This window comes from Syngnathoides biaculeatus, chromosome 9, assembly GCF_019802595.1.
Source record: "Syngnathoides biaculeatus isolate LvHL_M chromosome 9, ASM1980259v1, whole genome shotgun sequence".
NCBI classification, from domain to species: Eukaryota; Metazoa; Chordata; class Actinopteri; order Syngnathiformes; family Syngnathidae; genus Syngnathoides; species Syngnathoides biaculeatus.
The window spans coordinates 30737785-30765751 of NC_084648.1; the positions used below are offsets into that span (position 1 = coordinate 30737785).

General features: G+C 40.0%; 1 protein-coding gene across 1 annotated transcript in view; it reads left to right on the plus strand.

Annotated features, from left to right (window-relative positions):
- The window catches only part of prkcaa (protein kinase C, alpha, a), a 205912-nt gene that overhangs the window by 149042 nt on the left and 28903 nt on the right, over positions 1–27967 (plus strand). Inside the window, exons 11-16 of the mRNA XM_061829216.1 lie at positions 339–430; positions 1225–1287; positions 1581–1719; positions 16984–17064; positions 20564–20671; positions 27622–27762. Coding sequence (XP_061685200.1) covers positions 339–430; positions 1225–1287; positions 1581–1719; positions 16984–17064; positions 20564–20671; positions 27622–27762 — 624 coding nt within the window. The remainder of the gene's footprint in view (positions 1–338; positions 431–1224; positions 1288–1580; positions 1720–16983; positions 17065–20563; positions 20672–27621; positions 27763–27967) is intronic.

The window sequence follows — 27967 nt, forward strand, 5'->3', positions numbered from 1 at the left end:
TTTGAAAAATGTAGATGCTAAAATGTAACCTGGTCTTCTGTGCCCAAAACCCCAACCCACCCTTCCATTAAGTTTTATGAAAAGTAGTTTGACATAATCTTGCTGACAAAAAATGGAACCAGAATGTTCTAGCAGAGGAAATCATTTGTAAAATTTAATACTTCCACCTATTGGTGCAGAAAGACAATCAAGATAATACTTCAGAACATCTGGCAAGGGGAGTCATAAGTCATCATCACCTTCATCCTTAGGAGTCTTAAAAAAAAGAAATATATTTAATGAAAAAGGAAAGCTAAAGTTTAGGTTTTTAAACATTTTTTCGTCTTGTATGTGCACAGGATCGTCTGTACTTTGTCATGGAGTATGTGAATGGAGGGGACCTCATGTATCACATCCAACAAGTGGGGAAGTTCAAGGAACCGCAGGCAGTGTAAGAATAGCAGCCTTTCTCCCAACCTTTTTTTCATGATTGCTGTAGTTCATACTTGTTCAAATGGCAGACCTCAGTCCGGATCCAGACCGTGTTAAGGTCCCATAGAGAAGCCACAGTCAATTGCTAATGAAAAAAGATATTGTGTGCTGCCACACGCCACTTTTTCTCCCACCGGCTGCTGTCATGAACTATAAACAAGTAAGAAGTGTGTTTAGACAAATGGTTTGATTTGATTTTGAATCAAGTCTTTTGCTGTATGCTGGAGAAGTTGCAGGGGGCACGGCCGGTTTCAAAGTTCACAAAGTTGACTCGCGAATGAGAATTTTTAAGCAGCACTTTTCTATTCTTCTGGAAGTCGGCTCCAAACGATTCTCTCATTTGTTGCGAAACTGTGGCTTCAATAGAAAACGGTAATGTCAACATTAAGCACGCACATTCTTCCAATGCCATTTTTTCCCTACAGTCCAAAAACAGACACATTAGGTAATTAATACATATTAGAGGGTATATTATTTGTAGGTGTGAATGGTTATTTGTCTTTATGTGATTGGCTGTGCATCAGCTCAGATTGTACGCTCTATCAGTAAGTATAAGTTCTATCGATGTACGTATATGTATTTCTTTTGGTTTGTCCTGTTAGGGGTCGCCACATCGTGTCATCTCAGATGAATGCTCATAATTGTTTGGCACAGTTTTTACGCCGGATGCCCTTCCTGACACAACCCCTCTGCATTTACCCAGGGAGAGAGCTGGAGCCTGATTTTTATGTGCCTGCCTTGTTGTAATTGCAGGTTCTATGCAGCAGAGATCGCCATTGGTCTCTTCTTCCTTCACAGTAAAGGAGTCATCTATAGGTAAGTGTTTCTGCAAACATTTATGGTTCAGGCTACTTTCCAGATGGAATAACTCTACAGGCAAATTAATTTTTGCATGAGTAGTCATATGAATAAAATGAGTAAACCGTGACCGATATTGTACTATATGTTTTGAAGCTAATTTAGTAATGAATAATGAACCCTCAGGGGTGTTTTCCTATAGGCAATATGCTTTAATTATTAAAAGCCCATTAAGTCACCTTGTGTATGAAATCTGCTCTATAAATACATTGTCTTTTCTTTACTCATATATTATTTGTCTGCTCATTCAGAGACCTTAAGTTGGACAACGTGATGCTTGACAGTGAGGGGCACATTAAGATTGCTGACTTTGGCATGTGTAAAGAGAACATGTGTGATGGAGTGACCACTCGCACCTTCTGTGGTACTCCGGACTACATCGCCCCTGAGGTAAGGTTTGAACTTGGAAGACGTGCATCCGTGGGTATATGTGCGTGGTCTGGTGCAAGAGGTCACTTCTGTCACAGGTCTTAGCCTATGAACCAGATTAGGCCCACCGCCTCGAGACACGCACACACCCGCGCACATACACAGCATGTGCTTTCTAATGATGTAAGCACTGTAGTCGGGCACACACCCAGTGTGTCTGTTTGTCATCAACAAACCACTGTTCCCAAACTGCTGCTTTGGTCCATGCACAACCATCTTCAAACAAGACCAATGACATCTAGCTTGTTTTTTTTTTTTTTACCTTAAACGCCTCGTTATACTCCTGCGTGGCAATAGCACCTGCATTCCATCACGTGAATCAGGCTGCGTGGTCCCTATGCGTCACTTGATGCGCACATGGTACAAATTGTCACCTTGCGCAGAATGCCACAGAGATCACCTTTCGTGATTGATCCGATCTTCGTCACATGTTGTGATGATGTACTCAGCTTTGTCCCTGGAGCCTCAATACTGCCATCTTTTAAATACAAAACATCTACGCCGCCAACTTCTGAATCGAATTTTCAGTATAGCTAAATGCATCATCTGGTCATCTATTCCCACTTGTTCTCGCAGGTGTTGTTCCATTGTCGCCATTGTTGTTGGCTTTGTTCCTGGCTCTGGAAAGTAAAAACAGCTACCGGAATTTGCCATAAAATGCACATACAATAAGGTGGCCTGGTTAAGGTACAGTAGCTACTGTATATGAGTGGAAGTGAAGGCACCGGTGCATTATACAACCCCAAAACGTGTTGCAGGTATCACATTAATAGAATCTATCCCTTTGCATTAATGTGGAGAGTTGAAATTCAGGAATGCGAGAATCGCCCTCTGAACGTTTTCAGTGCTTGTTTCCATAGGTCTACCCAGAATCAGCCACAGTGGGGCGATTAATGGCTGAAAACCTGAAGTCGTTATATGCGGGACATCGCATGACCAAACCCGCGAAAGAGTTTGGTGGACTTCCTGTGTCTACCATGATAACTAGCATGACAATGGGTTGATGACATAATGGTTTGAGGCCAAATGTGCTAAATGTTTTTTTAATCAAATTTTTAAAATTTGAAACTCGATGTAAGTAGGAAACTCAAGGTCTGCTCACACTTTAAAACATCTTGTGAAAAACAAAAGTCATGGGAGACAAAGATTGTGCGGGTGATTTGTGCCGAGCTCCTGATGTAAGCTTTGCCATTTACCCAAACCAGAAGGAAGTGCTTCGTCGCTGAATGCGGAAGTTGGTTGCGCATATAGCCAAGTAGTGCGCTCTTTTGCCTGAATTACTTGAACAAGGACTACTATCAGGCTACTGAAAGGGCATATAAACTTGCTGTTCTGCACTTATGTAATTTGGCCCCACTGTTAGGTACTATTTTAAATAAAAATCACCCCCACACCGAATTTCTTCATCCATGTCATGGCTGAGCAATGATCCAGACCCACTTTCAATTGAAAGCCAGAGTCCTACATTTTCTGGAAAACTATCATGCAGAAACACTCAGATGCCCCACAGATGCCATGCATTTATGTCAAAGCCCAAAGGTAAGCAGAGCTGCATTGAGTTTTGTTGAATTCCCAGATTAGCTTTAGCTAGCAGTGTTAGCGTCTGATAAATGACACTATACCAGTGAATTGCTGATGCTGTGGTGCAGTCTTTATGTTTAGTGACAGATCAATTTACACAAAGTTTAGTGTATAAAGTGCTTCCTCCAACTCTTTATGGGCGCTTCCTTTTTTCCAATTTGGGATCTTGTTTCATCAATAGTTGCCACTGCAGTCCTTGCTCCGCCCACAGTTTTCATGGCAATAAAAGTCAGACTCGCCATTGGCCCAGCAGTATATGAGGTGGGGTGCCGTCACTCACTTGCAAGAAACATAGCCTGCCGAAAAAAGGGCTAATTTCAGCATTAGCATAAATAGGGTGGGTGCATTGTCCAGTAGTTCATAATCCTTTGGTTATTTTTTTTATGGCTATTTTAATGAAAGCATCTGAGAGACCTTGAGAATGTTGGTGAAAAATGCACAATGTCTTCAAGAGATAAGACAACTATCAATTGTACCAAATCAATACTTGGTTGTTCCTCCTGTTGGTGGAACCAATGGTGTTAGCTGTTCAATGGTTAAGGAAGCGTGTCTTCATACTTATCTATTTTTGCATTTCCAGTATGGTGGCTAAAGGAGGCAGCTGCAATTAATTCACTATGCTATAATATACTGTATAATAAGTGAATCTACATTAATCGAAGACCCTATATTGCCCCAATGTGGGATTGTGAGTGTGACTGTTGTCTGTCTCTATGTCTCCTGCGATTGTGTGGCAACCAGTTCAAGGTTTACCCTGCCTCCTGGCCGTTGATAGGTGCGTTAGCTCCAGCACTCCTGCGACCCTTGTGAGGAAAAGAGGCTAAGAAAATGGATAGATAAGTGAATCTAACTTTTTGGTAATCAGTTTGGTACCACCTTTCTACTTGGGAGTTGGACTATAGATTTTCTTCCCTGTCAGAATTAGATGTTGTCTACGTGGAGCCTGGGACAACATGCTGTGAGTGCTCACAGTCAGGCTGACACTAATGCTCCAGCCACTGATGGCGCAGCAGGGATGGGAACTGCTGCTGCCTTCATCATGCTGTGAGCGAATGGACACAAGCAGTCGCATACACTTTGTAGATGTGTGCATAGATTGTTGGAATTGTTGCATATTTCCCGACCTATTAATAATTTTGAAAGACAAAGGACCTCAAATGTGTCATACCATATTTTGTACACGACTCGACGGACTCAAACTGTCAGTTTACCATTGCTTTCAGTATGAGACAATTGAGTGTATCTTAAGGGAATTAGCCTTTCAAAAGGGTTTCCAAACTGGGTTATAATAGCTTTGGGCTTCCTATTATATCCACCCAACCATTTTCTAAGCCGCTTATCCTCAAAAGGGTTCCGGGAGTGCTGGAGCCAATCCCAGCTGTCATCAGGCATGAGGCAGGGTCCACCGTGAATTAGTTGCCAGCCAGTACAGACAACAGTTGCACTAACAATCACACCTAGGTGCAATCTCGAGTCTCCAGTCAATGCATGGCTTTGGGATGTGGGAGGAAACCGGAGTGCCTGGAGAAAACCCACACAAGCATGGGGAGAACATGCAAACTCCACAGAGGCATTAATGGGATTTGAACCCCGGTCCTGAGAACTCTGAGGCCAACCCTCTATAGCTATTCCACTGTTCCGCCTGATCACAACATGTATTGTGTAAAAAATACAACAAAAACAACACGATGAACACCCATTCACAAATCGAACCTCGATTTGTCGGACTAATATGGGTGGCGGGTTGTCTGTTACAGCCGAATGCCCGTTATATTAAACCACCTTTTTTGTGTGTGTATGAGCCTATTGATCCATATTACTCTACAGTACAAATTGATTTTGTAAGATTTTTCTTGGCCTTAAACGCCCAGGACTGTTCAAAGTTATTGTAAATAAATATAAAAAAAAGCACTGAAAGCTTGAAAATGTTTTCTACAGTTTAAATTGTATCCAAACTTACCATGCTTGTGTGCCTTTTGTTGTCGTGAGTTGTGGCAAGTTAAAGCAGGTGACTTTCATAAGCCGTGAGGAATTAAACTCTTTCTGTGTACCGAGGCTTATAACCAGGTGCTCTAACACTTGCGCTGTGGTAACGCTAGCGCTCCATCACCGCATAAACCGCTGGGTTGAAAGTGTGTGAAAAAAGTCCCAGCTTGTAGGCTGGAAATTATGGTAAATGCCCAAACGGCTTGACAACAGAATAGTTACAATAAAAAAAAATACCACGTTCCAGACTAGACAGACATGTGTGTCATATTCCTCTGTAAAGTTAACACTGTCACCAAGTACGCTCTATCTGCATAGAGCTTGATGTAGCATAGAGCTGGATGTATTTCTACCATCATGGTCACCACGTGTGTGCATTGCTGGAAATTAACGTGGTCGCCATGTCACTGCATAGCTTCTGATGAGAATGTCAATACTTTCAGCTTGCCTGCTATCTGTGACTCAAAAATACATGTGTCTCAGTCGCTGACTATATTGCACCAGATTGCCAGTAAACCACAGTAGCCAATCAGAGATTTTGTCCACACCATTTTAACTGATCACTGAAAACTATTTTTGGACACTCTCTAGATGGAAGATGTGACAGAATCCAGCCAAAGTGCACACATGCGCACACACCCAGACTCCTAAACACAAACATGTAGAAAGAGTTATCCCTCTGCTTAGCCTGACCTAGATAAGTATCCAGTTATTGGTAGCGAGTGTCTGGGAGGAATGATCACAGTAATGTACATTTACGCCTCAGTGCGTTAGATGCAAAGAAAAAGTGATGGAGACCAAGAGCTTGATGCTAAAATGAGAAGATGTAGAAGCTATTAACTGTTAGTAAAAGAGCAGAAGAATCAGCCAGACAATGAAGGCACAAAGGAAAGAGAAAGCGCAGTCTAGTGATGACTCAGTGACATTTCACAAGAGCATTTCACAAGAGAGACTATTGAGCGGTTTGATGCGGGCCATTTCCCTCTGTGGCCTTGTTGACCCAAGCAAAAGAAAGATGATGATGTACAAATTTAACCCTTTAACAACCCCTCTTTTCATTTATTTAAGTTTTACTCTATTTGATGGGCACCTGTTTAGGCACACCCATACAAACTAATAAGATCCAATGGTCCAGCACGGTGCCTCACTGTTCGGAGGTTGGGGTTTCATTGTTTATAAGTGCCCTGTGATTTGCTGGCAACCAATTCTCATTTCTCCCTCGAAATCATCTGGGATTGGTTCCAGATCACCTGCGGGCCTAAAGAGGATATCATACTATCTCGTGTATAGTGCACGCCCATGCATAATATGCACCCCAAAGTTGACCTCAAAATTCTGGAAAACCCTTCTATCAATAAGGTCACTGATGATGTAGTGGTACAATCGCCTGACTTTGGTACAAGGCAGCTTGGGTTCAGTTCCCACCCAGCACCAAAGTTTATATGTGCCCTGTGACTGACTGGCAACCAGTTCAGGGTGTAGTCTGCCTTTTACTTAAGTTCAGCTGGGATAGGCTCCAGTGCCCCGCCATAAAAATCAGGATAAGCAGTATTGAAAATGGATGGATGGCTCCTTCTACCCATGTATAATGCATTGTTACAATGCATGTGTTTGCTTCTACCCATATGATCAAAATTATTCGGACGTTAAGCATTTTATTTCAACACATAATGCTTGCCTTCTTATTTACTTGCTCTGATTTTGAAATTCACAGCCCTACTTATATTTATTAAGCGAGAAAACACGGTTGTGCTCATATGTTTGGTTATCCAGGCAGAATTTGCAAGATGGGTGAAATTCTTTGAAGCAAACATGAAATGCCAGGCAAAATACATTTCATTTTATTTTAATGGCATTCAAGTGATACTGTTAAGCATTTCAGAAAATCATTATCATTAAACAAAACATAACAATAAAGAAATTGTTGTTGTTCAATCATCAGTCATATAAAAAAAAATGATGTTTTTTTTACAAATTCTGTCAGGGTATGCAAATTTTTTCGCACAAATGTACACATGCAATCATATATATGTACCCCTGTGATATGAAAAAAAGCGGAGGCTACATCTTTTTATAACCTCTGGATGGTGTTGGAATATTTATTAGAATAAAAGTGTACACCTTGCTCAAAACCTCTTAAGTTGCAGTTGTATTTTGGCATGAGAGAGTCCAACTTTTTTATAACCTCTAGAATGGCGGCATACATTAATAAAATGGGAACTTTTTTTAAAATTTTCCCTGATACCGATGTATATTGCACTGTACTGACTTTTGACTGTTATTTTTTCTGAAAAAAAATGTGCATTATACACAAGAAATTGTACTAAGTGATGTAGTAGAACATGGATTGAAGAGAGCTCTGTCAAAAAAATCTGACATTTTTATACCTCGGCCCTAAATATTAGAAACGTTGCTCACTACATGAAGAACATTCTGATAGGTTCTTGCATTGAATTGTCTAATTATTTACATTAAAATATTTAACCACAAAAAAATTCACCAAAGTACTGCCTTTTTAAAAAGGCTTTTCCTAATAAATCAATATGATGACATATTTAAAATAAATGTCATTAAACTATGGTAACCTGAGCTAAAATATTCGGAAAGCAGATGCCTCTATACTACCCACCATTCTAGAGCATTTTGACTCAACTTTAAAGACGTAGAATGATACTACATAATGTGCTGTGATGATATAAGAACCAAACCTGCCAAAAGAAAGAATACACTCTTCTTTCACAAGAAAAAAAACATTTTTTTTCTACCTTCTTCTGTTCTTTCGTTATTAGTAGTAGCCAACCAGTCAGAGATGAAGAGCCACAATTTTTTACTGTGTAATGGCAAAGAGGCACATCATACACAAAAAAGAGCTATGTCATCCAAATGAACATCATTCCCTTCTCCTACATATACCTTTGCTCAGCGCGATTTATTGTAAATGACACACGCCAACATGATGACGAGAAAAATTGACTCCTACAGAGTAGACCTCAGGCCAGTCATTAAAAATGAAGTCCTCTTTCTTACACAGACAAACTACCTGTTCAACCAAGTCTTGTCTTGTATGTCACAACTCTCATCTAATGCAACACTGAAATACTCTCATGAGTGGAGGTCCGAGTGCAACTGTGAATCAGTAGCCATGCTAATGTCTGATATTCTCTATGCAACAGTGTGGCGGAACAGTTGGTCTGATACCATTTGTTTAAGATTTTTGTTTTCGGGACACATGAGTTCAGCGACATCACCATGGCATTTTTTAATAAGTTACCCTTAATTGTATGGCTTTTTGGCCCTTGCAGTGTTCCAAGCCACTTTATATGACGCAAGTTTCATTTCTGGATGCTTCATTATTTTTTTCATGAACTCCATCTGCTTTTCTGTCTGATTTTTCAAAGTGAGTTTTCAAAGTTCCAGGTCCATGTTAGTGTAAAGTGAGGACCAGTGAAGTTGAAGCTGTGAACTGCGATAGGCGTCCGACACAAAATGCACTGAGTGGCTTGCTGTTGTGCTCCACAAGAAAAGAGCTCTCCTTCTCTAGTGAAAACGTCATGTTTTCATCCACATATTTTGATTTAACTGCATTTTTCCCTGGCATTTTGAGAGCGAAATTTACAAATTATTTTCTCCAGAGTTCACTGGGAAACTTTGAGCTATTTCCATTCAATGTAAAAGCCAGTTTTGTGAAAATATCGTGCTAACTTTTCCTGCTGTGGTCACGAGACACATTGTCCTTGCTGAGGTTGTCCTGCTCTGGGTTAAATCTTCCTTCTTTTGTTGCGCAGCTAAGCTGGGTGGCGGGAACAAAAGAGGCACACTTCCCCAGTAGCCATCGCGCTATCTTCCTTCTCACCATCTCTAGTGAAAACGTCATGTTTTCATCCACATATTTTGATTTAACTGCATTTTTCCCTGGCATTTTGAGAGCGAAATTTACAAATTATTTTCTCCAGAGTTCACTGGGAAACTTTGAGCTATTTCCATTCAATGTAAAAGCCAGTTTTGTGAAAATATCGTGCTAACTTTTCCTGCTGTGGTCACGAGACACATTGTCCTTGCTGAGGTTGTCCTGCTCTGGGTTAAATCTTCCTTCTTTTGTTGCGCAGCTAAGCTGGGTGGCGGGAACAAAAGAGGCACACTTCCTCAGTAGCCATCGCGCTATCTTCCTTCTCACCATCTCGCTGCGCAATCCCATCTCACTCACAGAGTGACGCACAACGAACACACATACTGAGGTTGTTGTCAAAATACCCGTAACAACTATAAAAAAAACTCAAGCAAAGCACGCACACAAACACCATAATAAACGCAAGCAACGTTTGCTCACAACTACCGTAATGAACTCAAGTAGAGTTCGCTTACCTGTGCATGCACATAAACAGAACTTTAAAATGCTTTCATGCATTCACAAGAACCACACAAAACGAGACAAAGAAACGCATGCGGCTCGAGAGCCGCAGGTTGGCCACCTCTGCTAGAACATTGTTTTGTTTCCCCACAAATGACAGTGACGTTTTTGGCAGAAGTTTAGGCAACTTGACACTACTAATTTTTGTTTTTCTGACACCTCAAGTGATAAAATAACAAAAACAAGATTGAGAGGCTTTTGATAAAATATAATTTGCAAATGTAGAACTATTAAAAGCACCAAGTCGCTGATTCTCTGCAACTGGAGTTGAACCTCAGTGGCTTTTTTTTTTTTTTACATAAAAATATCATGGTGGCACGGTGGCTCAGCTGGAAAGCATTGGTTTCACAGTTCTGAGGTCCTGTTCTCCCCGGATCTGCGTGGGTTTTCTCCGGGCACTCTGGTTTCCACCCACATCCCAAAAACATTCAACATAAATTGCTCCTAGGTGTGATCATGAGTGTGGCTGTTTGTCTCCATGTGCCCTGCGATTGGCTGGCAACCAGTTCAGGGTCTACCCCGCCTCCTGCCCGTTGACAGCTGGGATAGGCTCCAGCACTCCCCGCGACCCATCAACACTGGAGGGTCCATTTCTGGAGCATGGAAGCATGCCCAACGCAGGGTGCATTTGCTCCACAGCACAAAGCATTCTCAAAGGGAACCTTAACATCACCATGGCATTCAGCACAATGCAGTGAGTTCCAAATTGTTTTCATATGGTGCACCCTTGTGGTCTGGGCTGCTGTGTGTCTTTGACTATGTGTCTATGAGTGTGTGTTGCAAAGCGAGTAGCCTGCAAGAGCTAGCAGTCTGATCCAAAACTGTCATGTAGTATTAGGCCTAATGGGAGAGCGATGTCTCCAGCAACACACACGCGTCCGCGCACACACACGCACACGCACGCACGCACGCACATGCACACACGCGCACACACACACACACACACTTGAACATTTGCAGAGAAAAAAGAACAGGTACACAAATAACCCCAGACAGAAATTAATTTGTATGGATAGAATACTGTCAAAAAATTTGTAAAGCAATAATTAAACATAAAAAGATTATACTGAGAGACTTGTTAATAGATACACAAGGAGGCCGTTATACACACATGATTGTGTGTGCTTCCAAACACATACACATAAAGACACTTAAATCCTGCAGTGACTCAGCAGTGCAGGGCAGAGGCTTTTATACAATAAAGTAAAGGATGGAGAAAAAAAAAGGGTAAAAGCAACGAATGTCAGGCACGGGTCACATTTGTCTCTTCTCATCGCAATCGCTTCTCACAACCTGTCTGATAGAGAGAACACTTGACTTATTCATCACGATCCTCCAACTCAATGCAAAACTGAAAGTACCCAGGGAGCCATAACTGATTTTTTTTTTTTTTTTTTTTTTTTTACATCTGCTGATGATTTTGTAGACTACTGCAAGGTGAGAATGGGCAGCAAGTACTGTAACAGCTTCTTCATGTTAGCACTTTCAAGGAGACCTGTAATTCATTCAGGTGTGCATTATTTTCTGACCACTAAAACAGATGAAATGTGTTTGTGTTTCTCATTAGCATGTTGAAAGAAAAAATATTGATTGACAATAATAAAAATAGTGTCAAAGATTTCCTTTTCGGATTGATTTCAGATTGCACTACATATTGACACGTGTAATCTGGTGGTTTGGTTCAGATTCTGTGAGGGGAAATCGCTTCACAGTTCATTGTGACTTTTTTTTTTAATCTGAGGTTCAAGTGCAGAACCCCTTAGCTCTGCTCATAGTCATCATGGAAATGGAGTCAGTACTTGCCATTGGCCCAGCAATATCTGGGTGAGATGAGGGCTTGCTCACTTGCATGAGCCTGGAGTGGTCTCATGTAGTCTGATCTCAGACAAAAAAAAGGGCTAAGATGTGCTTTAATTCTTTGAGTATTTTCATACCCCAACATGCTAAAAAGACACTTGGGGCTTACATTGTGGTGAAAAAAAAAGGATAATGGGTTTTCTTCAAAATATTACCTGCACAATTAAGAAATTAGACCCTGTAACAAATAAGATTACATTTCTTGTGTAGTCCGGTATTACTTGGCATTCGTATTATCCCTTCACTTGGCTCCATTTTTACCTCTCTAACTGCACTTTCCTGAGCAAGATGTCTTTTCTTGATCCAAAACAGTGATGTCATACACAGGCCCACTGTTTTGACTCTCCTGACCTGATGCGTTCCAAAGCTTCCTGAAGTTAAATTCCTTAATGTGTACAGTTTTTGCAGGAGACCGTAGGGGTCAATTCACAGAGACAGAGTTCAGTGCATGTGACATATTTTAGTGACACACTGTCTAGCTTTGGCTTAGTTCCGGCTGTCATACTGTCTGCTTGCAGCAGATCACAACAGGATTAAATAACCTTTCTCCCCTTATTAATCATCTGATATATACAATTGCCAATAACAGTATTATCAATGTTTTTGGGGATAGCTCCCGTATAAATCTAAAATACTTTATTGAGAGTGGTTTGCTCTGTGTTTAGAGGGATGCTGTTCTTTCTCATTGTGAAAGGCACAATCCAAAGACCAGCACTGTTCTCTAAGGAAACAGGATGAAAGAGCCATGCTCAAGCATTTCATCATCTGGATTTCGCCCAACTTAGTCTTGACCTACCAGCTAATTAAAAGCATGGAAGAGAGAAAAATGAAGTGTATCTCCCTCCTTCATCCTTACAATTGCTCACAAAAGAGAGAATAGAGAGAAAATTAAGGATGAGGTTCAAGAACGTTCTCTCCAGGCCAACACTGTCATCCATGAATGTGCATATGTTTGTTTCCAAACCTAAAATGATACCTGACGGCTTTTAAATAGCTGTAGAGCGTTGGCCTCCCATTTCTGAGGATCAGGGTCCAAATCCCGGCCCCACCTGTGTGGAGGTTGCATGTTCTCCCCATGCCCGCGTGGGTTTTCTCAGGGCAATCCGGTTTCCGCTCACATCCCAAAAACATGCATTCATTGGAAACTCTCTAAATTCCCCCTAGGTGTGATTGTGAGTGCAGCTGTTGTCTGTCTCTATGTGCCCTGCGATTGGCTGGCAACCAGTTCAGGGTGCACCCTCCCTCCTGCCCGTTGACAGCTGGGATAGGCTCCAGCACTCCCGCGACCCTTGTGAGGATAAGACGCTAAGAAAATGGATGCATGGATCATTTTATCCAATGATTTTGTGTTCTGACAGTTACCTTTAATACTTGTGTTCTGCCGTACTGCTTTCGCTCGTGGTTGGATTAAAAAATGTAAATACCAAGGCCATAATTTTCTAGTTCCTTTTTGTTAAGTGAAACTTTGTGATGTGACCCCATTTATGGTGACAGTTGCTTTGAGTGAGTTGTATAACACTGTGATCTCGTCAACAAATGAGTCACCGAATACCACATTTGTGAAGTATTTCAAAAAGAAAAGACCAGTTAACTGTGTCTAAAACTCGCATTCGTGTCATCTCGCATTCGCTTTCTAGTTTTTGCACCTGTTTTTTTCTTGTAGGAAGAGTATGTATTGAACCTTGGATCTTGCATTGAAGAAGTATTACAGTGCCAGGTTGGAGAAGTTTGATGTTTGACAAAAGTTTGAGGTGGAAAGAAATGACTGGTGATATATAATTGGAATATACCTATAATATATATACATATATATATATATATATATATTCCAATTATATATATGCGTTCATCTGAAATAATACGCTGTGGCGACCCCGAAAGGCACAAGCCGAAAGGAAAACAACAACGTGTGTATATATATGTATATATATATATATATATATATATATACATACACTTATCCTTGTGGTATACTACATCATTGCTGGAGGAGATATTGGATGTTATGTGTTATGATATATAAACTATATATAATATATTTTGGAAGTAATGTTTTGAGTTGTTTGCAAGAAAGTAATCAATTCTAGAGAAGGAGCGGTGTATTGAATAAAACTCTTCACTTTTTGTGAAGATGTTTTATTTTCAAAATGGTGCATACAGTCGTCTAATATTCAGGAAGATCCAGCTTGTATTTCGTATTTTTATTTTTGAGAGGTTTATGGTTGGATTAAGTGCTACTCACTTAATATACGGTAACGGCTCTATATAGTAATTACAAAACTACTTAATATACAGTCGCAGCTACTGTATATTAAGGTTGCCTATAATAATTGTTGACTTCGCTAATAGGAACAAGTACATGACTCAAGACTGGCCTAGTGCTATCATTCATAATAAGTGATAACAAATTAATTTTTTTAATTGTTTTTGTTCAGTGCAGTGTGTACAGATTCCATGTGCATAATGTTTTCAATCTTACTGCTGTACAGAATTAATGACGGCCAAATGGTGGGCTATTTTTTGGTCCACCCTTCTTTCGTGATTACGATATTCAATAGTAACTTTGATTTATTTAGTGCCTTTTAGGGACCCCAGAATAATGTAGAATGGTGGTTGGAACTCCAAAATGAGGGTTCTGTCGTATGTATCAGTTACTTTGGTACAGAACTTTTGACAGTGGAATGAAATTATATCAGTGACCCCTCCTAAATTGAGGTGAATAATGTTTAACTTTTTATCTAAAGTTTTTGAGAATACTTTTGAAGGTACCCAGTATTGTGTAGACAAAAGCATACACAGTAAATGAACAAGTCATTTAAATAGACACATTACTGGAGCTTGTGATCGGATCGGTGATCAGTTTTCATTTTTTTAAACTCACTAATTGGTGTTTGGCTTTAAAAATCATGATCGTATAAAGCCTAGAAAGCAGAGTTACTGTTTAAAAACCATCCAGTTTTTCTCTGAACTGGATGGTGTTCATCTTTGATTCCAGGTGGATACTAGATCCCTGTGGTTGCTTTCAAAGTCTGAGGACTTTCCACCACGACTGACTTCAAAATATGAATAGCAGTCATTATCTTTCCAAAGGCATTTGAATAGCAATGAAAATCCAGCAAGAGTAAAACCTCCGTCTCCTGCTTAAAGCCTTTACTTTCAGAAATTACACTTGTGTGTGTTGCACTGAATTTCTTAGTTGATGCAAACATAACACCCTCATCCTTACTAAGCAGAATGATGCAGTCTTCTGAACCAGGTTCTGAGTAGGTGTGGTAGCATGGAGTCCCTGTTCCACAACTTTGGCATTTCAACAGGCAAAAATTGAGCATGCTGAGATACAAAAACCCAATTTTCATGGTCTGCAGAGCTCAAGACATTTCGAGACTCATTTTCACATTTGGGTAAGAGTTATGCAAGGTTGCTTACTTGTAAAAGATACTTGTTGTCCAGGATAAATTGTCTTTATACAGAGTGGTAGTAAGAGATACTGTATAACTAGATGCCGTGTGCATTTTTTTTTCTACTCTTCTCAAGGGGATGATGACATTCAGACAGTAGTAGTCTGTGTGCATGCATGAATCTGCACGTGCTTGCCTTTTTGTGAGCTTGTGTTATCACACGGAAGTCATGCCACCCTCGGGATTATAGAGCCGGATGTGCATTTGGCAACCTGTATTTGTGTGCGAGCGTGCGTGTGTGCTTGGGTGTGTTTTGGACTCCCTCGGGCAAGGCAGAGGTCAGGTGGCTCAGGACTCACGCATAAAATTGTAGCATTAAGAGGGATGTACAGTATTTATATATTGTGAATCCATGAGTGGGGGTCTGTGCACATGACCAGAAGAAATGTGCTTCAACTGTGAAGGTCGGATGGTACTCTGCTAGGATGTATGAGAGATCCTCAAAAAAGAGGGCATTTGTGTTTAATTTTTTGGGGGAGGATGAGGATGCGAAGAAAGGTCACCATTGAGATTTAAATGTTTTTTTCTGTTTTGAGGTACTTAAACATGTAAACAGGATAAGGAGTATAAAGCAATGGGTGGACGAATGAAAGAATGGATTGTTGTTTATTAATCTTCCATAAATGGCATGGGATCAACTGGCAACCATTCCAGAGTTTCCCCCCACTTCTTAACTGCAGAAGACTCCATCTTAGCCCCAACCTTAATGAGGACAACCGGTAGAGAAAATGCATTGAGAATGTATCAAATTAGTGGTATTTTTCCAATCCATTCCATTCTATGCACACATTTAAATAAAAACGATTGCCATGACCTGGATGATAGAAAATCATCATAGACAAACATTTAACCACTTTTTTAAATCTTTTCCTGAGTGTCTGACATCTCATACAGTTTCTCAGTTATTTTCCATCTGTGTGGGGCAATGAAGTTGGAAATAAATGTGCATTTAACGAAACCTTCAGGGAACACAAAAAAACGACAGTGCATTTGTGACTCTTGCCACGTGACACGGGTCAGCCAATAAATATTTACCGTAGTTACCTGTGCATATGCATTCGAGGCATGGGGTATGTATTCTTTTATTTTTCCACTTGAGAGTACTTCAGGAGTGTTTAAAAGCTATTTATTTTAAAGTACCAAGTGATTGTAGTCAGTCCAGATTGAATATCAGCAAAACAATGTAAATACTTTTGGAATGCTATTGTTTTTTTTTTGTTTTTTTTTAAACTTTATTCAACAGTAATTTAGTGACAACAAAATATTTGGGACTGTATTAAATCCCTGCTTTGCCTCGGGAATTTTGTTACACTTGTGGATCTCAGTGTATGCAATTAATTTCGTTCACGTCCGCTGAAGATTGCCATGAAAATAAAATGGTGTGAACTGCAATTCTTAAATGATTATGAGCTGTGATTTCTGAACAGTTTCAATAATGTTAAAGTCGTTGTTGACTTATCCTTGTGGTATACTACATCATTGCTGTAGGAGATATTGGATGTTGTGATGTATTTTTCATTTATTTAAAGCAAATCAGACTGTAATGCGGCATTATAAATAAATAAATAAATATACTGGTAAAACCAGAATATTTGAACTCCCAAGAAAAAAAAGTGAGGAAAAGGGTGTACTTATTTGAGTGTCTGCTCTCAGTCCGGAAGGAAAAGTGAACTTTGAAAAGATGTTCCTTGTTTGCCTCTTAGTTGGAAAGTTTGCGATTAGATTTTGTACCTCCCGCTTTTCGTGAATGAAGCATAAGCGTGAACATATTTTTACTATGTAGTCTGACCAATGTAGCCGTGGCCCCACCATCATATTTCCTATAAGAATTTTGCTGTGGTTCGCGTGACTGATTTTCTAATGCAAGTAAAATATGAAAAACACTGGTTTAATTAGGTACATTATTTAAGTCGCATTATCTTCTTTGCTCCACAGATTATTGCATATCAGCCATATGGACGCTCTGTCGACTGGTGGGCCTATGGAGTGCTTCTATATGAAATGTTAGCTGGACAGGTAAGTTTAACCCCCCCCCCCACACACACACACACTTGCTTAAAACTTACACATAAATGGAAATCCCATTAATTAATGCCAACCCCACAAAACACCTATAATAAGTGTTTTTGATGTTTTTTAATAGTTTGTACATCATAATGGTGCATGGTGGATGACTGGTTAACAAATATGCTTCAAAGACATGCATGTTAGGTGAAATGATAACTCTTAATTGCCCATAGGTGTGCATGTTAAGTGTGAATGATTTTTTTTTTTTTTTTGTCTATATAAGCTCTGCAATTAGCTGCCAACCAATTCAGGGTGTATGCCTCTCGCCCAGAGTCAGCTGAGATAGGCTCCACCACCTGGTCCCCAGTGAGGATAAGTGGTACGGAAAAGGGATGTGTGAATGAATGAATGAGTGAATGGATTTTATGCTGGTTACATGCAATGGTGTTTTTTTTTTTTTTAAATTTAACAGTATACAGTAGTAGCCTACAGTCACTGTCGGCCTTCACTGCACATCTCCAGAACACACACACAACTGAGAGTGCAATAGATAGTATTCTACTGTACTATACTACTAGGACTTTATTGAACAACAGCCACTTATACAGTAGGTGTGCCACAAGGTAACTTGGCAATGGAGCAAACATGACCAGTAGGCCACAGTTTGTCACACAATCCACAGTCGGGGTTTCACAAAACAAAATGCACAAATTCCAACCTAGCCCAATATATACTGTGGATGAGGCAGACACTCACAACAATACTGCCAGGAACAAATGTCAGTAGAATTTACAAAGAGCACCGCTGAGCATGTTGGGAAGTTGTGACTTCTACCGGTGCTACTTCCAACCGTGCTTTTTAGCGGCCAGCACTTGTTGTTTGAACAAATTATAATCCATAACAGGTGATACATCTTGTAGAACATTACCTTTGTTAGCCCGTCTATGGCATTTTTATTGTGTGTTAGCATTACACTTTTGTAAGTTATAGTTCGGTTCAATACACAACCTGTAATTCTCTTTTATCTTATATCGTCAACCAAGAATGCCACAAAATAGCCGGAAGCAAGCATTTGGCCTCTTTTTTTGGGGAAAAATTCCGATGGATGTTTCAATTTTTGCTCCCCCCATTTGGTGCTGGTAAGATTTTGCTTGCAACTTGAGACAGAAAAAAAAATCATCCAAGCAAGAGCCTGTTTCCAGAAAAAAGTCAGATCACTCGTAAATAAATGTAAAACTACATTATATTTCAACACATAATACATGCTAATATTTGCTTTATTTAATGAACATTTTTTTACCCTTGAAGTGCTTGTAAAACTTCGTAAAGCAGCAGAAAGGCTATCTGTAGCTGACCTAATGGAGTGTAAATGACAAATAATTCATTTCCTAAACTGTCGAGACATCCACATTAGAATTATTGATGATAACCACCCAACAGGGAAGGCTCACTGCTGTCTCATCCACTACCTTTGCCCAGAAAATTCTTCTGCAGGAAGCCTGTTTGCAACAATTTTTCCGACAACTGTAATTCAATTTTGACTCTTGACTTTTATTCTTGAGGTATTAAAAACCTTCAAATGATGCATATTCCCCATTTTCCCCCTCAATCGACCAGGGGGGAAACTAAACTAGAAATGGAATAGGATTATTTCAAGGAAGTTTGCTCAGAATGTCTGGGAGATCAGATTGATTGATGTCATTGATTGATTGTCAGATTGATTGATGTCATTGATTGATTGTCAGATTGAGTGATGAGGCTGAAACTTCAAATTGAGGGTGTTATGTATAATATGATTAGTGACTATCCCCCACAGGTAGGATTTGACCTAGTGGTAAAAGAGAAATTCTGGAAGGTGCTGGATGAAGTAGTTCTGGCATTCCAAGACATAGAGAGAGTTGTGAATGGTCCAGCTTGTAATGGACAAGTTGGTGAAGGAAAAGGGGGTGATGGAGAAGTGATGGTAAATTTGGTATTCAGAAATGATAACCTCTGTGGATAGATTGTGGTAGACTTGATAAAAAGGATTGAAATAGCTGTAGTGAACACTTTGTTCCAGAACAGGCATAAACGTAGGGCGGACACAATAGCAGAGGTTGTAGCATGCAGGAGGGTTACACTTTGTGCAGACAATGTAATCTGAAGGAGGTTAAAGAGTGTAAGGTAGTCATAGGGGAGAGTGTAGCTCGACAGCATAGGATGGTAGAGTGTAGGATGACTCTGGTGGTGGGTAGGAAGATTAAGAAGACAAAGGTAGAGCAGAGAACCATGTGGTGGAAGCTGAGAAAGGAAGAGTGTTTTGTGCTTTTTCAAGAACATGTGATATATAGGCCGTATGTGGACAGGAGGAACTTCCAGAACAATGGATCACTATAGCTAAGAGACAGTCAGGAGACTACTTGGTGTATTTTCTGTTAGACGGGGGGAGAAGGAGAGTTGGCTGTGGAACCTCAAGTTAGGGGAAATCATGCAAGGAAAGAAGTTATCTAAGAAGAAGTAATATAATGAGAGGAAAAAAGAATACATGGACATTCAATGTAGGGTGAAGTTCTAGGTAGCAATGGCCAAACCAGGCACGTGATGACATGTATGCCCGGTTGGACACTAACGGAGGAGGAAAAGGTCTATACTGGTCAGTAGAAATGGAGGGATAGAAATGGAAAGGATGTGCACCAGGTTACGGTGATTAAGGATAGAGATGGAAATGTGTTGAGTGGTTCCAGCTGTATGCTGGATAGAGCCAAAGAATACTTTGAGGAGTAGATGAATGAAGGAAATGATAGAGGAGAAAGGGTAGAAGAGGCAAGTGTGCTGAACCAGAAAGTAGCAATGATGAGTAAGGGGATGTTAAAAAGGCACTAGAGATGATGAAAAATAGAAAGGCAGTTATTCCTGATGATATAACTGTGCTTGTGTGTGTGTGTGTGTGTTTTCGGATACGCCAGTGTCCTCCCACATTCCAAAAGCCTGCATGTTATGTGAATTGAAGACTCTCAATGGTCCATACTGTAGATGTGAATGAGTGTGAACGGTTCTTTCAGTGTTCTGTGATTGGCGGGTGACCTATTCGGTGAGAACACCACCTCTTGGCCAAAGTCAGCTAGGATAAGTTTCTGTCCACCCGAGACTTGTTTGAGGACCAGCACTATAGAAATTAAATAGATGGAAGATTGATAGCAAAATGCCTCTGTTGGTTCCAGACTAATATAGCACTCAGTTTATTAATTAATCTATTTCACAAAATTACCATATTCTTGAAGGTACATCAAATGATTATTCAGCTACTATTACCATTACACTGCAGAACATCAAAATTTTTGGTTATACTGTATTTGTATGTTGGGGGGGGGTAAAATTCCTCAACTCTTGCTACTGCTGGATCCCTTTCACGTTACATGGTGCCACTTAACAAAAAGGTGTTTGTGGTCCCTGTGTAACTGACACCACCTTTCCATGATAATGGATGAAACGTCAACACTCACCAGCATCACGGTTCTTCTGTCCCTAGCCTCCTTTTGATGGAGAGGATGAAGATGAGTTGTTCCAGTCCATTATGGAGCACAATGTGTCATACCCAAAGTCCTTGTCCAAAGAGGCTGTTTCTATCTGCAAAGGGGTGAGTGAAGGGTTTAATACCATCAATGGAATGTTTCTGTTTCTGTTTTTTCACTTTGTGTGCTTGAGCAAGCAATAAATCCAGCTGCTTTATAGAAATAGTTAATGTGAGGTGCTTTAATGCATCCGTTCGACACGCACCATCAGCCACTATGTTCCCCCATTGTGTGGTTTCAAACAACAGACTTAACTGTGTTATTTGAGTACAAATCCTAATTAGGATTTGGAATCTTTTGAATATGAGCAATTCCTGTTCTGATTCCAGTTCCTCATATCGATTCTGGTTCCGAACTATTCTCAATTCTGATTCTTTCTAGGGGGCTATTTCACAAAAGTTTTGCGCGGTTAAATAAAGGATGTCCAAATTATGAAAATCTTGTCTATGTCTTAGTTGGGTTGGTTTTGTCTCGTGTTTTCCTGTATTTCCATGACTTGTGTGCTCATTTTGTTAGCTGTGTCCACCTGTTCCTGTTAACCTCCTGCCTTGTGTTGACCAATCAGGTCCCCCCCAGCCAATCGTGTTTTTTCCAGTTGTTCCTCGTTGTCTCGTCACTCTGTTTATGTTTTGCTCCCTGGTTTCTTTCAGTTCTGGTCGGTCCATTGCAGACGTCATTCTTCCTGTCAGTCTCTCTGTCCGTGCCAATAGCATTGTCTGTGCCTCGTCATGTCTTGCTTCCAGTTTTGGTGTATTTAAGGTCACTTTTACTGTTAGTTGTAGAACTATGTTTATTTTGCCATTTTTGGAAATCAAATATCATTTTTTGAGACTCTTGGACTCTTGCCTTGCTTCTCTGCTTTCCTACAGTTGGGTCCTCCATGTCTTGCCTTCTTCGCATCCACAAGCCCAAACTGTGACACATCTATTTTCTTAGCAGCCCAGAGCATCGATTAAAATGAACATTGACCCAGAGTTCTTTATAAACAGTATTAATATCAAACCTATGAACAAAAAAGAAATGGAACCAACCCAATTGACTTAGTATTCATTGTTTCAGCAAAAGGTTAAATATAACATTGTAAAAATAGTTATTGGAGAATGTATTATTATGTCAAATGGCTTATATGTCCAAATTTTGACATGACTTTGTGTTTTAAGAATGTAGAGTTTTATTTTAAAGGTCTACACGAGAACTCCGCATTTTGAAATGTCACATGGCACCGGTGGATTTTGCAAACAAAAGTTAACCTAGAGGGCAAGAAAATGAATGAAACCAAAATTCTGTGTGAAACATTCATTGTTTTACCTACTGACCGATGAAGCACACAGTTAGTGTTTGTTATTCTGTGAAACAGCGCTGATGTGAATTTTGTCCCAATTCATTGTGATATGAAGTTGCTAGTTTAATCGTTGGAGTTTTACCTTAATGCTGAGCTATTCTCGTTGTCACCAGCTCTTGCGTTGGTTCAAAGACTAAAGTAAGCCCTAAAAACAATGAGTGTAAGAGTGCAAATCATTGTTAAACGAGCACCTACCGTATAACTTATCCATCTATTTTCTGAATCGCTTATCCTCACAATGATCGTGGGAATGCCAAAGCCTAGCCAAGCTATCTTCTGGCAAGAGACGGGGCATACCCCAAACTGATTGGCGGCCAATGGAGTACATAGAAAACACACAACCATTCGCAGTCACATTTACACCTACAGGCAAATTCGCCTTCAATTAACCTACAACGCATGTTTTGGGCATGTGGGAGGAAACTGGAGTATCTGGAGAAAACCCACACAGGCACAAGGAAGAATTAGCAAACTCCACACAGATGGATTTGAACACCCCGGTCCTTGGAACACTGAGGTGGATCTGCTAACCATTTGCACCACGGGATAACACTGACTAGCGTATAATAAATACAAATATTTCAATAAAAATACAACGGCTTAAATGACTAAATCTAGGGTAATTAATATAAAATGTAAAATCAAACACAAGGCTCTACACTAACTTCCATTGGACCATGCATGATGTGTAGTGTAGTCTTTCGTATTTGGCGTATCTTAGCATTGTATACCTATAAAATAAATATTGACAGTGACGTAAATTATGTCTGCAAATTTTTGACTGAATATGAAGTCTCCTTTTTAAAATTAAAAAAATCTTAAGAGACAAAGCATAACAATAGGCATGGATTCTATGTTTTCTGTTTTTTTACTTTCACCGTTGTTAAACGAAGGTTTTGATGATGCCAAGTTCAGTTGGGTTCTCCCTGTCTGTCGAAATCCTCCTCCTCATATTCCATCACATTGCTTGCCATTGCGTATACAATGTAGCATGCTGTTTGTCAATTGCTTTGTCACTTCTGGTGGATAGACTAACGACACCCACCCCATTGTTTTGTGCTTCTGGTTTGGGTAGTGCTCAACACAAGTAATTAAAAACCCAATTATTACATAGTTATTTTAGAGGTGAAAACTTGCTTGCAACACTATATCTTTCTTTCACAAAGATCATTTACACAACTTTAAACCTGTGCAATTATGGACAAAGTTGTCAACGGAGTTGGCTTACGCATGGTGGTGGACGGACTTTGGTGATTACTTACAGTGAAGAAAATAAGTATTTGAACAGCCTGCTATATTGCCAGTTCTCCCACTTAGAAATCATGGAGGGGTTTGAAATTTTCATTGTAGGTGTATGTCCACTGTGAAAATCCAGAAATCACAAGGTATGATTTTTTTTTTTATCGATTTATTTGTGTGACACAGCTGCAAATAAGTATTTGAACACCTGTCTATTAGCTAAAATTCTGACCCTCAAAGACCTGTTACGGCGCCTTTAAATGTCCACCTCCACTCCATGTATTATCCTGAATCAGGCAAACCTGTGTGAGGTCGTGAGCTGGGTAAAGAGAACTATCCACCTCATACAATCAGTAAGACTCAAACTTGTAACATGGCCAAGACCAGAGAGCTGTCCAAACACAGAGACAAAATTGTACAACTCCACACGCACTGTTCCTTCTAATTTTTTTACATCTGAGCAAACACAAACATGTGAGCGCTCCCTTTGACAACTGTGAGCAACATCAGACGTATGCACTGTGGTCAACCAGTGTCATCCATTGAAGTTAGATGGCTCAGCAAAAGGTTCATATTACATTCCAATCAAAACATTTTTAAGAACAATTTTGTGTTTTTGCTAACTTACCATGAAAATGTCAACAAACAAAAAAATATATTGCTAACCAAACCAAGCCAACTATGAACTATAAATTTGAAATGTCACTTCCAACTTTGTTTCATTTTTGTTTTTTTTGCACCCAAAATGATATCCCCATCTGTTTTTCTTGGTGTAAAACTGAATTACTGCTAGCAGAGTAGTAAGTTTCTTTCATCTTGTCCCTTTCGGGGTCGCCACAGTGTGTCATCTCAGATGAACGCACATATATGTCTGGCACAATTTTTACGCCGGATGCCCTTCCTGACACAACCCTTCTCAGGGAGTGTGGCCCCAGTGGGATATGAAGCCACAACCCCTGGTTTACCAAACCAGTGCTCTAACCACTGAGCTACGGGGCCTCCTTACTGCTAGCAGAATATTTTTAGCAATGCATGTTGAAAGCTGAATTAACTCCCAAACAGTTTTAAGGTTAATGTTATGTTGCCTCCTATATTTAAAATACAGAATTAGCTTTTTGGGCAATGTATCACCTGTGCTTTCATCCTCGATCAGGCTGTACCAAGGTGGAATTTTAACATTTCACACCATCTCATCCTGCACTTACTACTTTGGCCTCAGACCAGACCTTTTTACTCAAAAAAGACAAAATCTCTTCCAGTTTCACCACTTTTTCTTCCATTATTCACATACACCGACATTCATTCAAGCAACAGCATTTTTTTATTTATTTTACCAGTATTATCAAGAGTAAACGTGAGCAGCATGTCTAACTCTGTGCTCTATGTTGCCCAGACTATGTTGCTAACTAAAGCACTGGTGGTGGGGCGTTTGTAATTATGAGTCCACCCCTTTAAGAGCAGAGGTGAGTAGGTGCGTGGGGTTTTCAGGTAAAGTACGAAGTAGAGTGTGTGGCCCGGTGTGGCCAAGCAGCAGCTCGCTGTGAGAGGCAGTGTGCTGCCGTGTTAAAAAAAAAAAAAAGACGTCATGCTGTAGTTCACTGTGCTGGATCTGTTTTCATCTGCGCTGAGAGTGCGCGACAAGTGCGCAAATGCGCAGTTGCGCAGGTTAGAGGGAAAATTGTCCCCACGGCTGGAAAGGGCTATAGAGAAATTGCCAAGCAGCTTGGTGAAAACAGGTCCACTGTTGGAGCAATCATTAGGTAATGGAAGAAGCTAAACATGACGGTCAATCTCAATCGGAAGAGACCCCCATGCAAGACCCTCGTGGAGTCTCAATGATCCTTAGAAAGGTGAGGAATCAGCTCAGGACGACACGACAGGACTTGGTCAATGACCTGAATAGAGCTGTGACCACTGTTTCCAAGGTGACTGTCGGTAATACACTAAGATGTCATGGTTTGAAATCATGCATGGCACGGAAGGTTTCCATGCTTAAACCAGCACATGTCAAGGCCCGTCTTAAGTTTGCCAATTTCCATTTGGATGATACAGAGGAGTCATGGGAGAAGGTTTTGTGGTCAGATGGGACCAAAATGGAATCCACAAACCGTGTTTGGAGGAAGATGAATGATGAGTTCCATCCCAAGAACACCCTCCCTGCTGTGAAGCATGGGTGTGGTAGTGTCATGCTTTGAGTGTGTTTTTCTGCACATGGGACAGGACGACTGTACTGTATTAAGGAGAGGATGACCGCGGCCATGTACTGTGAGATTTTGGGGAACAACCTCTTTCCCTACGTAAGAAGCATGTCAAGGTTCTGACGTGACCTAGCCAGTCTCCAAACCAAAACCCAATAAAAAAAATCTTTAGAGGGAGCTGAAACTCCATGTTTCTCAGCGACAGCACAGAAACCTGTCTGATCTAGAGAAGATCTGTGTGGAGTAGTGGGTCAAAATCCCTCCTGCAGTGTGTGCAAAACTGGTGAACAACTTGTGGAAACGTTTGACCTCTGTAATTGCAAACAAAGGCTACTGTACCAAATATTAACATTGTTTTTGTCAGGTGTTCAGATACTTATTTGCAGCTGTATCACATAAATAAATCGTTAAAAAAAATCATACATTGTGATTTCCGTTTTTTTTTTCTTTTTAGATGATCTCCCATAGTGGACATGCACCTACGATGAAAATTTCAGACCCCTCCATGATTTCTAAGTGGGAGAACTTGCAATATAGCAGTGTGTTCAAATACTCATTTTCTTCACTGGACTGTGTTTGGCAGTCCAGCTTTGGTTTTGGTTCACTTCCATAGTAGTCTTTTCGCGGTGCGATCTTAAACTCTGATGATCCTGACCACTGTGTGTAGACGTTTCACTACAGAGTGGCGTTTCCAAGCAGAAACAACAAACAAAAAAGCACAATGTTCTGTGACTAAGGTTGAGGGAGGGGAATCAAATGACTCTAATAAGTGGACTTAAAAAATTGATTGGCGCAAAATTTCTCACTTGATGCTCCATTGGGACGCTCCCGTCCATTACTCCCCCCCAAAAAAGTAACAAATTGATTGGAATGCAACACGCACATTTGAGTACTGTAATTTTAGTGGGGAAAGTTGGTCTGTTTCAATTAAAGTTTTAATTTCATTTTTTTTTATAGTGCAAAGTCAAGGGTCCCAATTCACTTAACAAGATGAAAAACAATTACACACATGCTTTGGAAATGAGAAAAATAAGAAAATGTTAACCTCGGTTGCACAAAATTGTTGAACTTACTACAAATGCGTCATGACAAGACCTATACTGAATCAACAATCCGAATTGATGTCCCGCAGTGTGAAACTAGAGAAAGATGATGTTTATAACTATATATACTCATTTTATGATTTTTTTTAAAGTGTCAGAAAATAAATAAAACTGATCTTTTTCAACCAATCGCAATCATGTGAAAATCCCCTTTGAATCGGGACATCCTGAATCACAATCATATTAGAACTTTTTGTGCCCAAATCTTAAGTAGGAAGGAGTAATTGTTTTTTTATATTAATTTTGTTCAATTGGTCCGCTGGCTCTCATACGTAGGTATACACTTTAAAAAATATATTCAACGTTACAAATTATTTTGCAGCAGCCAAAGTTATAGCTGGTGTGCCTAGACCGCACTGATTTAAACAAAATAATTTTATCACTGTAGATGGTAAAATAACCAAAATAGTGTGACTTTGTGACCAATAGAAATACTGTATGCTACACAAACGTATCTGTGTCCTTACCAATTCAACTGCATATTGTAAAGTATGTTTTGACAAGCGTATTGAAGACTGAAAAAAAAAACGCAAAAAAAAACAATCCATTATCGATTACAATTAGTATAAATGTGCTTCAGTGCTTCATTTTCTTAAACATTTCATTAACATTAATATTATAAAAATGGCTTTGCTCAGAGAGCTATTTTAAACGACAAGTCCTTTCCACTTCCACTTGTTCTGATTTTTATTCTACTGTAGATGATTTCATTTTGACACATAAGCGCCAGCCGCCCAGGCATAATTTAACAAGGACCATTTGCACATATTTATTTGGGTTCTTTTTAATTTATTTTTCAACAAATGGAACTGGTGTCCACGTGTCATCTGCAGGGTTATTAAAAGTTGTTGCAGCTCTCTAAAAGGAAAACAAGCAGAGAGGGCACAAAAAAAACCCCACAATTATCTCACTTATTTTTTATAGCCCTTCTGTGTAGTTGTCATTTACTGACCTAGAAAAGCAGTGGAATCACATTAACGAACACATCAGTGAAATAAGAGTAGAGAGGGTGTTAAAAAACAACAACAACATACATCAGTCCTTTTGAGTAGAATTGTGATGTGAGATTGCCACTGTGATTTACTTCCTTTGACTCTATGTCCATTTTATTCATTATTCTGTGCATCAAACAGCTAATGACCAAGCATCCATCCAAGCGTTTGGGTTGCGGCCTTGAAGGAGAGCGGGATGTCAGAGAGCATGCCTTCTTTAGACGTATTGACTGGGAACGCCTTCAGAACAAGGAGATACAACCGCCCTTCAAGCCCAAACTGGTATGTCTGACACGTATGTTGAATAGTAGTTAAGAAAGATTTTCGCTCAGTGGTTGCATCATCTTAGTACCAAGCAGCACCGACTGCCAGAGACAAATTCCTTGTGTGTTGTTACATACTTGGCCATTAAATCTGATTCTGATTCTGATCTTAGTACACAATGTATGGATGTTAAAGGTAAAAAAAAAGAGAGCGAGAGAAAGAA